Raw genomic sequence first — 15,832 nt, forward strand, 5'->3', positions numbered from 1 at the left:
GTGTATTTTAAAAAACAGTATGACCACATATCAGGGCTGAGGCCAGCAGCTTGGAAATGACTAAGCTGTGAAGTCCAAACGCCCGAACAAAACCCCAACCAGCTTAGAAATGTTAAGTAGCCACAAAAAGTTGATATCTGTGTTAATTTAACTGGTCAGTTTTGCTGTTATGTCATTGTTTATCTTTAACAAAGAACATCAAATATATTGTTTTAAATCTAATCACAATATTCAGACAAATAAGGCTTTTTGGAGGGCAGGGTGAAACTCGTGGCTACTGCATCCTAAATTTTTTAATGTAAGAAATTGAGTGTGCAAATATTTTAATTTTTTTTAGATGAAGAAGAGATGGTAAACAGTCATTTTCCTGAAGCAATAAAATGTGACCGATGGGGGAAATAAACACTACTGTCAGCGGGAGTATTATTTTAGAAACATGTCACCGATTCGCTGTCAGAACAGGCATCACGGGGTAGTGATGAGGAACAGTATGTTCTGCGGCTGCTGATTGTGGTCGGAAACTATTCGCGGACGTACTGGGAGCTGTTTATAAACAACACCTCTGTCCGAAGCGGCAGCGAGTTGTTGTCTGAACGTTTAAGTTTTTCTTTACAGTATGGAGGCTCGCAGTAGTCATTAGCGAGTGTAAATGACTTTGTCGAGTTGTGTTTTTACTGGTAAGTGTCGATGTGCGCCCTGTGAGTTTATGTTTTCAGCAGCGGGCTAATAGCTCTCTGTATCCGGGTGAAGTTACTGAATTAGCTAGTAACTCAGTCTGGGAAGTTTTCTGCCGTTCACAAAGCTCTTGACGTCCTCAGGAGTTAGCTAGTGACACTAATGGATTAATTTAGCGTTACCTGCTGGGCCAGTCTGCTGTCATTAGCCAAACTGAGTGATTTCACTTTCTGTTCAGGGACAGTTCGTGCGACGTGGCCTTGAAATGTGGACTGAAGGGAACAGTAGAAGGCGTCATCAAACCGTTTACGTCACTCCGAAGTTAATTACCATTAACGCTGGAACAAACAAAACAACAAGTAAAATAACCTGGTGTTTTTATTGGTATGAACTGCTAATAAGAGTTATATTGCTGTGCAAAAGTTTTGAGCCACTTGTATGTGGGCCTCTGGGGAGAAAATCCAGGACTGACTGTTCCATTGTGCTTTTTCTATCCAGGTATGCTTTTAGAGAATCTGACAGGGTATTTGGGATTAATGTCATTGCTGAAAAATGAATAACCTATGGCTTTCTTAGTTTTTTTTTAAGATATCCCAAGCCCCAAACCATGACAAAGCCTCCAGTGTGTTTTACAGATGAATGTAAAACACACTGGACACTCATGATTGTCTCCCTTGAAATTGGTATTCATGACCACTATTTTTATTTATTTATTTATTTAATTTGGTTTTTGCGTAATTTGGCACGCCTCAGCCTTTTCACTATATTTCCGTATGAAAGGCTTCTTGACAGCCACCCTTCCACTGAGACCATTTCTAATGAGGCTTCAGTGAACAGTTGGTGACTCAACTAAAAGACCAAATTCATTTATTTCTTTATCAAGTTACACTGCTCACCATGCCGAAATATTCCAAGTTTTTACCTAATAGCTGCTTGGAACCACCATGTTGGTGCGAACACACTATTTTATGCCTGTCAAACTGTGTGAACTTTGGATTTTTTTCATGGATTCGACTAAGGCTGTGCGATATGACCAAAATCTCATATCCCGATATATGAATTCTTTCGTCCTGATAACGATATAAATCACACAAATGTAACATTTTCTGTAGATTCTGTGAATTTCGGGCAGCTCGACTTGCGGGAAGTGTTTCCAGCTGCGCGTCATGTAGCTGGAGTCGAGTGTTTTAAACGATACATTTTTAGACATAAGTTGTAACGGCCACCGTTTTCTTTGTGAGTATTTATTACACGGCGTGCTGCGGGGAAAAGCCTGTTCTAAAGTTTGAGTTTAAGGTTTATTTTTTTAGCACCTGGCGGCCCTTTTTTACTTCTCATCCGTAAATAATCTGCTCTTTCACGTGATTCAGTTTATTTTGAAAAGTCTCAACAGGATCTTAGGCTTTATTGTGAAAGGTTTATGTGGAACATAAACAAGCAGACACGCGATGGTGTTACCGTCGTTGTTGCTAACCACAACGCATAAATATAAGAGAAAGAGAGAACTTTAAGAAATTAATATAGCCACTACAGTGACCATCAAAACGATGAAAAAATATTGCCGTAAACAGTTTATTTTGCGACACCACGAAACAAACGATAGCGTAAAATGAAACATAGACATTTTTATATCGTCATCCGATATATATTGTTATATGAACAGCCCTAGATTCGACTAAAACAAGAACAAATTGTATATTTTTGGGACAGGCTGCCATTAAAAATGTTTAACCAATTTTAAAATGTATAATTTAAAATTGGTTATTTGCTAAGTTGTCTGTTTTCTGAAGGCATGTCATTGGTTCATCACTTGATTTAAGTGCCTTTTATATGCTTGAATTATACATATATCAGTTTTATTATAAACATCTACAGTACAGTGTGAATACAAAGCTGCAAGCTAGTTATCCTCACCAAAGCCCAAATACATGTCTTCAAATGATAGTTTAAACATTAAGACACACGATTGTCTTGCTGCATGAACCAATTTGGGCCAGGCTTTTTCTGTCAGACAGATGGCCTCACATTTGAATCTAGAATACTTTGATACACAGAGGGGAATGGCTTGTACATGTCTGTTTTCCTAAACAAATGCAAAACGTTAATGACTTAAGCTTAACTATTTGGTGTACAACAGTTTGGCCTGTTTTTTTTTGTTTTTTTTGTTTTGTTTTTAAAAAAAAAGATAGTTAAATATGATTTTCTGTCACACCCCAGTGTAAGTAATGGTCTGATCATGGCCACCCTTGTGCAAACTGTCTGGTTATGCCGCCGGACGCTGGCCTTTTGAGGTGACAGTTTTTTCAGACTTACATGTGCCGCTGAGTTTATTAATTTCGTATATTAAAATACTCTTCTGGTATTTACAGTATCTGTGGGCGCAGCGAGATAAAGCTGAGCAGGTGCCTTGTCAAAGTTACGCAGTAGTGTTGGCTGTGGGCAGTCAGCGGGACACATGGCAGAGGAAGGCAACAAGCTGACACTGAGGCGCCTGGAGGCACCGATCCACAAGTTCATTAAAGTGGCTCTGCCCACAGACCTGGAGAGACTGCAGAAACACCATAACAACATACTGAAGGTGACAGCTAAAATCTGGCTGCACACAGGATGACAACCTCACTTTCAAACTCTTACTTCCAGCCTTCAGATAAATAACTCCTAGTTTCTTTCACAGTACCAGCATACCCAGCAATGGGGTCGCCTTCATCAGGAGCATATTAATGCCAGCAGAACTGTTCAGGTATGAAGTGATAACCTGTGAAGTAAATAGAAAAAGCAGAGGCGTGTTTGTGTGTATGTGTTTGTTTAGTGAATGTGACGATTGTTTAGAGGATGACGTGACTCACTGCCTATTGAAATTCCTGAGCAAGCATGACTCTGCGTATTATATTTTTTGTCTCCAAAATGTGCACCCCATGACCTCTTAAATATCGGATGTTGATGTTTCTGATTTTTGCCTGTCATGTTGTTCCAGTTTAAAGATCGAAGTAAAGAAAGAGTAAAAGGGCAGCAACTGGTGTCTTTATCCAGTGTTTAAACAGGCAGTGTTTGTTGTGATGTCTGAATGAAGGAGAAATGTGTCAGTCATCGTTACCAAGCCGGTTTGAAATGATCTGTGACTCAAACAGATGCCTTTTGAAGCGTGCCAGTATAATAAAATGAATACTGATTTGTGTGGAATAAGAGTCACTGAGCAACAGAAAAACAGCAGCTTCGCAGAGACAAGTACTCAACATAAGGTCCAGCTACTTTCAGACACACCTTTTGCTCTTCCTCAGCAGATAGGGTTGATGGAGTATTGTTATAACTCTGCTGGGCGGGCTGGCTGGCTGGCAGGCAGGCAACACAGACACCCGTTTGTGAACGTGATTAGGGGTGGGCGATAGAAACGATATACGATAGAAACGATATAAATTCGGCCAACGATAGAGATTTTGACTATATCGCGATAGCGCATGTTGATGATGTCATCAAGCTGCGCCTGTTTTGGTCGAAAGCATCGCAGCGGCTACAACCATTATCATCTGCAAAATATGCCGACAGTCATAGCAAAGAGATTAAGCATTTTTGAAATATGGGGGAAGCCAAAAACTGCGCTTCCTCCACTTCCGGAACATTGATTCATTAATGACTTTTATCGAGTGTAAAAAAGTTGCCGTTCATCCTCCATCTTCACTGTGCTAATGTTATGCTAATATAGCTGTGTCGCTAGCAATCACGTAGCACAACATTATATACCAGGTAGTCCAACTTCAGTAACCCTGCAAACGCCACTGCTGTTTAGTTTTCTCTCTTCATTTATGTCGGAAGTGGTAGCAGAGCCGTACGTTTTAATTAGTTTCAAAAATCTCTCAGTCAGAACATGGTATGTCATGTTTAGATGGAAACTAGCGGGCTAACTTCCTGCTAACCTCTAACTCCATTAAATTTAATAACTTCTATTTTCATGGATGCCTGGATGTTAAACTTAATTGTTACACCTGGTAAAGCAGCAACGCTGATGGTTTTATTAAAGATTAAAGAATTTAGACCGTTTTTTTACTCTGTGTTCGTTTGACTTTGGGACGGAGTTTTGGACCCAGATTACTCCGCGAAGCTCCTCACTACGGCAGCCATAATGCTCTGACAATCCATCAAGCAGTGCGGCTTACCAAAGTTGTACTAAAACATTTTTTAACAGATTTCTGCACGCAGAAATCGGTTCGAGGTCAGTAAGCATAACCAGAATTCATACATAAGGCACACTCGATTTTTGAGAAAATTAAAGGATTTTAAGTGTGCCCTATAGTATGGAAAATGCCTTATACAGAAGAAAATAATATATCGTGATATATATCGTTACCGCACATGCTTGAAATTATATCGCGATATGGATTTTAGGCCATATCGCCCAGCCCTAAACGTGATAACTCGAGAGCAAAGCAATGTAGGACTTTTAAATTGATACCATAGGTAAATCTCAGATGACTTTGAATCTCGCTGACCTTGGTCTGAAGGTTGGAGGTGAAAGGTCAAGTTTTCTGAAAATCTTGTGAATGCAATACCTTGAGAACGAGGGGACGTGGTGTTTTGGAATTTATACCTTCAGTGTATCTACTAGAAGGCTGAGGGGTACCACTGGCCACCGCCAGTATTTTTTTAAATTTATTTATTGTTTTACACTTGTGATGGAGGTGTTTTGACAGTGAAGTATCCAACAGCAGAAACCACTTTTGAGACTGAAGCTACAGTCTTCTTCTCTATGTCACCAGCTACCCTGCATGATGTTGATGACAAGAAAATTGCCTCCTGTTGAGCAAATCAATAGCAACAAAATCTGTTCAGCTGGAATTAACAGCAAGTGTACATATACACAAACGCGTACTTTTGGAAACAGAGTTATCTATATAAATTTACTAAATCAGGACAAGAAAAGAGCTGCTGCTAAACCTAGAATCCATCTTTCTTGTGTTGTGTCCGCGTGTGTGTGAACTTGTTCACATAGTGAGTGTGAAATGCCTCAGGGGATGTTGTTGCCTAGAAGCCACCATGTCTCTGAAGGTGAAATAACTCCAAACAGGCACACATCTATCCTCTCACCATTACCCGGCGAACCCTCAGGGGTGCACAGAGTGCTTTCCCATGTCTTCATGGTGTAAATCCAGAGTAGGAGTTTGTCTGCCCTGCTTTAGATGTTTGTCTGTGTGCTTAATGTTCAAACATAGGAAAATAGGTTGGTTTATGTCATTCAGAGTGCCTATTTTAATCATTGGCACTGCATGCTTATGTTGATTTATTTTATTTGTTTGGAAAAAGCCTGTTTTCCCACCCATCACCATAACATACTCTCCAGCTAGCATAGCACCAAGCTAACTCCCAAGAGAAGATTGCAGACAGACCTCAGTAGCCCCACTTTTGCCACACGAGCTACTGCAAACACTTTAACACAGGAGCAGAGTCTGTACTGTTTTAATTTGCGGTGTTTGTGTTTGAACTACATACAGTCACAGTTAATTTGCAGGCTAAAATCCACATGACCTCAGTGAGTTTTTTGCTTCTGTGAACAAGGATATGCATATTCATGTCATGTAATTAGCGGAATGTGTTGTTGGCACATCTCTGACCCCCACTCACTCCCCCCCCCCCCCCCCCCCCCCCAAAAAAAAACAAAAAAACAAAAACAAAAACAAAAAAACAACAACCTGTGAACCCAGGTCATGCTGCTGCCCGGAGGGATGATTGCTGCGATGTTCCTCAGCCTCATATCTAAAGCTTGCACCACTCTTCTTTTATATTCTGCTAGGAAAAAAAACAATATGGGTGCAACAATGTATTGAAATACATGAAAGCGTACATAGAAATACAGAATCTGAGGCATATCAGAGTTTGTACAGTTCTAACAAGCTTGAACGTTAATACTTTGTATGACAACCTTTATTCTTCAACATAGCCTGAACTCTCTTAGCCAGATTTCTTCTCATTCAAAGCTCTTCTTTGGGTGTTGACTGCCTTTTCTTCCATTCTCTGTCAAGGTGATCCCACACTGCTTCAATAAGGTTGAGGTGCGGGTTCTGGGGAGGCCAGTCCGTGACTGATAGCGATGCGATGTTTGTTTTTCTATCCAATTAAATTAACAGACAACTTAGTTAATTTATGTGTAAACACAACACTAGTTAATCTCTTGAGTTTGGGGCCTTGCTATGCTTGAATTGCTCGGTGGTCAGTGCTAAGTGGTTTAAGAAACAAACATTTAATTCAGTTTTATTTATATAGCGCCAAATCACAACTACAGTTGCCTCAAGGTGCTTTTTATTACAAGGTAGACCCTACAATAATACATAAAGTGAAAAACCCAACAATCATATGACGTCCCTATGAGCAAGCACTTTGGTGACAGTGGGAAGGAAAAACTCCCTTTTAACAGGAAGAAACCTCCAGCAGAACCAGGCTCAGGGAGGGACGGCCATCTGCCGCGACTGGTTGGGATGAGGGAGGAAGACGGGATAAAGGGCATGCTGTGGAAGAGAGCCAGAGATTAATAACAAATATGATTCAATGCAGAGAAGTCTATTAACACACTGAGTGGTAATCAGTGATAATCGACAGGTACAAGAACACGACTGAAAGTAAAATCAGTCCAAAGACAACCTTTGAATGACCTTCAGAAAGTCTGGTGAACTATTGTTCAAGATGACTTTAAAAAATAACAGGACAGTCTGACTGCTTGGAAGTAAAATATGACGGCTCAAAACCTTTGCATAATACTCTAGTTCACATCATTTTGGCAATACAACACACTGAATATGTGTGTTGTATTGCCAAAGAAGTTCATTTAGGAAATTTCTAAATGGGCTAAATGAACAAGAATTTATGTTTTCTCTTGAATTTAACTGATGTTATGTGTCAAGTAAAAATCATTTTGTTTCCCATTGTGTGAACTTTTTATAAGTATTTGGGCAGAATTGGTTTCAGTGATGGAATATATGATTGTTTTAGCTGTGAGTTGAATATAGTGAACTGTAAGGCACCTGCTCAAAGCACCAAAGGAAAAAAAAAGTTTAAAAATCTCATCAGAAGCATGTTTCTTCACAGAAATCATTGAATTCAATTCACTTTTAATTATATAATGTCAACTCACAACAACAGTTGCTTCAAGGCGCTTTATATTGTAAGGTAAAGACCCTACGATAATACAGAAAACTAACATATGACCCCCTATGAGCAAGTGCTGTGGCGACAATGGGATGGCTCAGGCAGGGGTGGCCAGCTGTTGCCACTGGTTCGGGATAAGGGGAGGGGGACAGGACAAAGTAACCATAGTGGTGTCTAAACGCATAATGAGTGAAAAATGTGTGTCAACAAGAAACATTCATCATGGGAAGCCCCCATCATCAGGAGAGGATTCAGGGTCACATGATCAAGCCCTAACTATATGCTGGATCATCATCTGTATGTATCATCTTAAAAGTAGAGTTTGTCTGTCTCCCAAATCCAAACTTGAAGCTGGTTTCACAGAAGAGGGGCCTGAAAACTGAAGGCTCTGCCCCCCCCCCCCCCCCCCCCCCTCTTTTAAATACTCTGGGAACCACAAGTAAACCTGCAGTCTGAGAGCAAAGTGCTCTTTTTGGGTGATATAAATCATGATCTGGTTGCTCAGAAAACGTAACATTGTGACCAAGAACCATTTTAATTGTTACTGAACTACACCCTGCAGACGTGTCACAGTGCATCTACTAATGATGACGTGCTTGTGCTCTTGACAGGGTGACAGGATTTAATGTAAACGTTAAGGACTCCCCATCGGCTGAGCTATAATGTCAGGTAGCTGTGAGCTTCCTTTAGCTGGCGGATGTAGACAGCAGAAAGAAAGTAGTTCCTACATGAAACCGCTTAAAACAGGTGTGGATTTTTTATTTATTTTTTTAAATGTCACCTGATCATGTTTTGTGCTTTGAACACAGAGTGAATGCCATCTAGTTCCATTAAATGAGGGAAGAAAGAAATTTCTCTCATCCAAACAGTCCTTATAACTGGAGAGTCTGCATGCCAGAGGGAAAATGTATGTTTGATATTGAGATGATTTGAGATGTTACTATTTCCATACAGATTGGAGATTTTGGATTTGTTATGCCACGTCTGCCTCGTCACATTTTCTATTTTTTTTTTTTTTCTTGCATGTTTTTGTTTTGGCAGTGACGGCTGTATTTAACCACAGGTTTGCTTGTCCTTCTGGCCGTCCAAGTGTCCCTTCTCCCTCACATTCATACCACTCACTGTCATTCAAACTGAAAAATGTTCTCTTCTTCTGCGCCTCTGCAGCAGCTGAGAGCCAACATGAGAGAGATGGAGAAGCTGTGCACTCGGGTCCGTGCTGAAGACGCCGTCGCTCTGGAAGCGCTCATCAAGCCGGTCAGAGACAGGGCGTCAGCCGCCGCACAGGACTTCCTCCGTTTGCACTCTAACCCCGAGCCTCAGCCCGCTCCAGCGTCACCACCTGCCACTCATTCATCCAGCTGTGCATCCCGTAGCTGCCACACAGATGACAATGCGGGCGACGTACCAGGATTTGGCAGGCAAAGCCAGGTCCAGCTTCCAGAAATCCCTCCTGATCAGAGAGCAGCTGAGTCCTGGGATAACCTGGAAGAGGTATGCACGTCTGGAACAAGCTTTAGTCTGCCAGTCATAGTCAGATATGTTCTAATTGTTAGGTAACCTGTATGTATGTATGTATCATGTCCTTGGGATTATTCACAAATGTCGAGCTTTAAGCCTGTGTGTTGATTTTAAATAAAAAATAATTTGTCCGTTATGGTGGGGTGTTATTATCCTACAAGTTTTGACTTATTTCTTTGCTGTGATCTCATGGCAAACAAAGAAGTCGATTTATTGTTTCAGGCATGCAATCTCAGTTCTTTTTCTTTTTCTTTTTTAGGCTTAATAGGATAATAGCAAACCAACAAATCTATGCCTTACATATGTTGCTGTATCCACAGTCGCTGCTATTGACTGGGTGGTGTTCTGTGGTCCTTTTTAGTGTGCTGATAGAGAAGCGTAGGATGAGGGGTTTCTCGTATGCATGAACTCTCACCTGGAAAAAGACTTTAAAAGCAACACAGCAGGCGTTTTTTTTCACAGGCGACATCATAGTTATCAGCATGGTACGAGAACCCTGAAACTCACACAGCTAAATTCAAATTCATGATTTATTTCACATGTATGCCATGATATCTGTTCCTGCAGACACATTTAGATCTATAGCACATCCTAATTAGTCCCTCTCGTTAATGCAGTTATGAATCCCATTCACTGACAGTCTGGACACTTTGTAGCTGTAGATTTGTACGATAAGCACCTCAAACAAATCAATACAGCATTTTAATTTATTTTTTCTTCCCCTTTCAGGATCTGAAGGAGCTGAGCGGTTTGGTGACAGAGTTTTCTATCCTCGTCCATGTGAGTACAAACACTCAACTCTGCATTTCTTTGTCTACATGTGTGCACAGCCACCCCTGTGAACAAAAACAATGTGACAGAGGTCTGTGCACCTCCAGGAGGTGGGTGGTGTGTATTTGACCTGTGTGTGTGTGTGTGTGTGTCTCTGTGTGCGTGCTCGCTTGCGTTGCTTGGTAAGGCCCCACTGAGACAAGCTTACACAGAGCAGCTCCGGAGTAGTGCTGGGGCCCCAGAGGCCCTTCAGCGGAGGAGAGATTCAGAAGTAGATGAGTGAGAGTGAAGCAGGGAGAAAGGTGGGGGTGGGGGGAGGCAGGTTTTCACAGGGGGAGGAGAGAGGAGGGGAAACAAGGGATACATCGGAGCAGGTGGAGAACAGACGGCTCAGATTATCACTCTTATCCTCAGGGATGGAGGGAGGCTGAGTGAAGGAGAGATTAACAGTGAAGAGGAGGGCGAGTAAAGATGTAGCTAGGCTGAAAAAACACAAAGAGGCACGGGGAGGGGGTGTGGCAGAAAGAGCATAGACATGTTGTGGTGTCTCAAGGGTGAAAGGAGCCGTTAGGGGAGTAATATTCCAGCACTCAGCCACAGTGGAAATACTGAGTGAGTGTGAGTGTGTGGTTGTGTCTGTACATGCGTCATGTTTGTGTCTGTTCCGATGTTGGGGCGCCTTCAGGCTTATCTGTATGTTTCTGTGACTGTACTGAGGCAGAAACACAGCATTAAATTAATTCCCATTACAGTATTATAATATTAGAGCTGTCTGATTGTTTTGGAATTACTGGTGCTAAATGTTATAAACTAACAGCTACGAGGATCTTTTAAACATTCACCAAAACTCATGAACACAGTCAGAACATGGTTAACGTCAAATAAATGTTCTAGTCAAGATTCTTTCTTTTGTGAGTGCTGTTATTATATCTGGTTATATTAGGATATTTTTCTTTTAAAACAAATGTGAACAGTGGGTCATGATCACTTTTAATGGGAGAGTTGCATTAACAGTTTTGGGCTTTGGCACTTTTGGTGGAGCTAAAAAAAGGAGCTAAAGCTTTTTTTCCCCACTTTTTTCTGACATTTTACTGGTTAAATTATTAGTAAAAGCCAAATCTGCAATTTTTGATTAATCAGAGTAATTATAATAATTGGTTGTTGCCGCTCATTTTATCCCAATTCTCTGTGCCACTGCAGCTTTTAAGCTGGAAAGAAGAATGGTGCAGAAAATGTGAAAAATCTAACACACGATCTCTAAGTCTAGGGTTACGGGTTTAAAATCTCCGAAACCATCACAAAATAACAGGAAGCTTTCATGTGTGTATTCATAAGAGAAGCAGACTTTTAGTTTGCGAGAACGAAAGAAAGAAAGAAACTGTTTTGAGGAAGAAAAATGCTCCGGTTGTTATTTGGTCACTGTGTCCATCCAACCCTCACATGGAGAGAGACAGCTGCCACTCTGAATATTTCATGAGATCTACACAATGACACACACACACACACACACACACACACACACACACACACACACACACACACACACACACACACACACACACACACACACACACGCGCCATATGACCCCCACCCTCACTGAAATCTCCCTTGAATATACCTGCAGCCTCCAAACACACCCCTCTGTTGTTAACTTGTCCTGCGAAGCAGAATTTGGATGGGTAAAAAAATATCTACACAACAATTGTGCTTACACGTGTGTGTGTGTGTGTGTGCGCGCGTGTGTGTGTAAGTGAATCTGCTTGCTAGCATATGAGTGTGTGTTAATACGTGTTGTGTGTGTCTAACCCCTGCGCATCAGTCCCAGCAGGAGAAGATTGACAGCATAGAGGACAACGTCAACACAGCCGCTGCCAACGTGGAGGAGGGGACCAAGAGCCTGGGGAAGGTGTGTATTAATGTGTGTGTGCTGATAATCTGATGTGTGTGCGTGTGTGTGGTGTTTGGGAGATGGGGAGATCGATGGCACTTTGCCTCCCAGCCATTCCACAGCGTTTGTCCCTATTGATCTGTTCGAATACGGAGGAAAGCTGCAATTAAGGAAATAGAGAGAGGAGAGGGATGGAGAGAGGCGGGATAAGAGGGGCGACAAGAGACAAGAAGAGAAGTGTGTTTGTATGTTTGCACGTGTGTGTGTGTGTGTAGCATTGAGAAGAGGTTTAAATGATTGTTTAATAGTTTTCCAGGAGCAGCACTGCCTTTAGCTTAGCACGCCCTTACACTGCTCTGTGCTGAGTGTAAGTCAGCAGACGACTCAGTGCCCTTCACACGTATTACACACTTGAAATGTCGAAAGGTTTGTGTGTAATACCCAGAATGAATCACCTGTTTTTGTCAAATAGCACACACACGCACACACACACGCACACACACGCGCGCGCGCACACACGCGCGCGCACACACACACGCACGGCAGCGCACGATGAAAATAAACAATCGTGCTTTTCGGTACAGATTTTCCTGACTTTACGTTTAGTTTGAGAAATCTAAGAAGCCATCCATGTTTGTCTTTGTTTTGAGCTCACTGTGGAGTAATTGGACTGTAATTACAAACACTCAGAGATGGTGATGACACACAGTCACGCCTGTAAATGCTTACATAACTTCCTTGCTTCCTTTAGGACTATCTGCTTGCTTTTGAGTTTTCTGCCAGCACCAAAATACAGTCAGGGTAAATTTCTTTTTATGAGATCATGACGTAGAAAAAATGTATTGTATCAGCCTCTCTACCACAGCTAAAACTACTCAGTAATCTGCAGAGTAGTTGAGCTTAAATAAAGGGTCAGAACAATATTGACAGGCATCTTGTTTTCATAATTTTATCATTTTTCAGTTAGCTAATGAGTCTGTGTATGAAATGTTTTAAAAATGTATGAAAATTGTTATTAAATTACCCAGACCAGGCTGATTGTACTGTTTTAGCAGTACAATCAGGGATATTCGATTAGCAGCAAAAGCATCTTTTAGAAGAAATCAGGCAAAATGTAGTATTTTATTAAGATTTTCTACCTTAAAGTGGACTTTAAATTGTGAATCAACCAAGTAAAAAACAAACAAAAACATCTTTGTAAATTATTTGAGCTCTGCATCAGGGTCTGTGCATACAGACTGTGCTGTTAACAGTCAGGACATACTGACCTTTAAACTTTTTTCAATAAAGCATTCTTTTTAAGCAGTTTCTTTAAAATTAAATTGACCCAAATAAACAAAACGAAAGCTGACCTCTCTGTAAGGTCACGGGTAGATGGAGTGGGCCGCACATTAGAGGAGGTTGTGGAGAGATAAGGCGGATGCGAAGGATGTCAGATGTTTTAACGCGTTTGAAAGCCTGTAATCTGTCATCAGGTCAAACGGCATTACACACAGACACAGACTCATAGTCACACACGACACCCACGTTTCCTCCACCCTCCACAACCTGCACCCAGAGTCCTTTTAACTCAGCTCAGATGAAATTAACATTCCCTCAACTGCCACAGGGGTGGGGACAAGCGATGCCAGCTTTTGAACTAGATTAATTTAATGGTGAAGTGTTAATCATGTGTGTGTGTGTGTGTGTGTGTGTGTGTGTGTGTGTGTGTGTGTGTGTGTGTGTGTGTGTGTGTGTGTGTGTGTGTGTGTGTGTGTGTGTGTGTGTGTGTGTGTGTGTGTGTGTGTGTGCGCATGAGGATGGTCAGGGAATCAGTCATTAATTGCCATCAGCAAAGAGCACCTTCCACTCTGATGATAACAGCTGTAATAACACACACAGCCCACATCTCTCTGATTTTTTTTCCTAAATGGAGATAATGAAAACGCTTTGATGCAGCGGTGGAAGTGACGGTTTACATTTACACACGCGAGGCTGTTTGTGTATTTATTTTCTAATTTCTCCCTTCTTCTGTGAGTTGATGTGTGATCATGAAAGACGCATCCAAACTCTATCGCTGTCTTGAAGCCACAAAGTACTAATGCCACCAAAGGTGTGTCTGTGTGTGTGTGTGCGCGCAGCGGTGTTAAATTAAACTAGAACATATCTCTTTTTCCTGTCTCTCCAGGCAGTTGGCTACAAGTTGGCGGTGTTGCCGGTTGCCGGGGCGCTTCTGGGCGGTGTATTAGGAGGCCCACTTGGCCTGCTGGCTGGCTTTAAAGCTGCAGGGGTGGCTGCCGCACTGGGAGGCGGCGCCCTGGGGTTTGCTGGTGGCAACCTTGTCCAGAAACACCGCCGAGCCAAAGTGGATCTACAGATGAAACAGCTGACGGCGACGCCATCACCGCCACCATCACCACCACCAACAGATGAACCAGAGGCGAGGAAGGACAAATGACCCATCAGCCCCTGGTGTTCCACTGAGCTATCACTGACGGTCCTGTATTGACTGACCAATGAACACCTCTGGTGTTGTTGAGCTTCAGAGAGACTGAATGTCGGGTGCTCGCCTTAAACATCGCTGTTACCAAGCACTGTGTAAAACAATTATGTAATGACAGCCTTAATTAAGAGTCACACGCTGATGTTCCAGGGTGAATGGTGTTTCTGTGGGGATGTTCGTTTTACACACCACTGATTTTATGTTCTGAACACAGTACCAGTTATTTATACTTCAAGGTTTGTTTTTTTTGTTTGTGCTTTTTGACTATTGAGCACAACTCTCTACTAAAAACAATGTTCAGCACTTAAATCAAATTACTTTAAGACGGTTTTGTCAGACCCTACCAATAATGTGAGCACATGTTGCTTAAACTCATTTCCAGGGTGTTCAGGTTTACCGATGGCTATGCCTCAGTTGTTTGATGCAGATAGTAATGTGAACAGCTTTGTGTAAATTTAAGTGATACTTTGTTTTTATAAATTATATTGATGCACAAAAAGTGCTACTGTCCATATATTATCCTGCTGCTGCCAAATAAAACATTTCTTTTTAACACTGGCTCTTCACTGGATAAACAGAATGAACCACAGAAATGACAAAGCTGTAGACAACATCCTGTAAAATGGTTTTTAATTTACTTTTTTTTTTTAAACTCTTCTTCTCCTCTGAGATGACAGGTTAAGAAATGGCATCACACTCCCCCCTGTTGGTCTGTATGTGGGCTGATATGTCATTATGCAGGTATCTGTTGGCCTCTGTGGGAAGGGCAGGATGCGCAGTACAAACTTAGCAATGGGTCCCCGTATTCAAGAGCTCCAACTGTGGATTCTCAAGGATCTAGTACCAAAAACTTGTAGACGTATAAAGACAAAAACAATTTTAAGAGAACTCAATTTTAAGTGGCAGACTAAATTTCCACCGTTCATCATGTGGGTTTTCCCCTCATGTTTTGGCCTTTTTACTTTAGCATTGGGAAAGTCTCTTCTCCCCCAGCACGATGACACATTTATCAGATAACAGCAAAAAAACAAAACAAAACAACAATCATCATGTTAAAGTACAGTATTTCAAAAAAGTTTCTTCTTTACTTTTGACTCCCAGGAACAGAACTCCAAGGTGTCACTGCCACAACAATCCCAATGAAAAGTACCCAGCCTGCCCTTTGACCTTTAGATTTCACCATATGTCTGTGGATTTAAAAGATTTCTAACAAAAGGATCCTGGCTAGAAATGTTCTGACTGCAGGATGTTTCTCAGCATCTTCAGATGCTTTAGAGGGTGGAGTGGACAGATCTGCCAAGCATTCGTATCCTTCATGACTTCATTCTGATTCAGCAGCAGTTCCAGCTTCTTGCGGATTGCT

The 15,832-nt window shown here is 41.6% G+C and overlaps 1 protein-coding gene across 2 annotated transcripts; it reads left to right on the top strand.

Moving 5' to 3' along the window:
• Window positions 1–528: 528 nt before the first annotated feature.
• stx17 (syntaxin 17) lies at window positions 529–15,017 on the top strand. Of its 2 annotated transcripts, XM_006801323.2 has the most exons (8): window positions 529–677; window positions 914–1,034; window positions 3,045–3,253; window positions 3,350–3,415; window positions 8,974–9,300; window positions 10,057–10,107; window positions 11,919–12,005; window positions 14,155–15,017. In XM_006801323.2, exons 3-8 carry the CDS (start codon window positions 3,131–3,133, stop codon window positions 14,422–14,424), a joined length of 924 nt encoding a protein of 307 aa, XP_006801386.2. In that variant the 5' UTR covers window positions 529–677; window positions 914–1,034; window positions 3,045–3,130; the 3' UTR covers window positions 14,425–15,017. The 2 variants fall into 2 exon arrangements, with proteins under 2 accessions (XP_006801386.2, XP_006801385.2); XM_006801322.2 differs by lacking the exon at window positions 914–1,034.
• The last annotated feature ends 815 nt before the right edge of the window (window positions 15,018–15,832 follow it).

Source organism: Neolamprologus brichardi, chromosome 11, assembly GCF_056152115.1.
Source record: "Neolamprologus brichardi isolate AB-2024 chromosome 11, ASM5615211v1, whole genome shotgun sequence".
Classification (NCBI taxonomy): Eukaryota; Metazoa; Chordata; class Actinopteri; order Cichliformes; family Cichlidae; genus Neolamprologus; species Neolamprologus brichardi.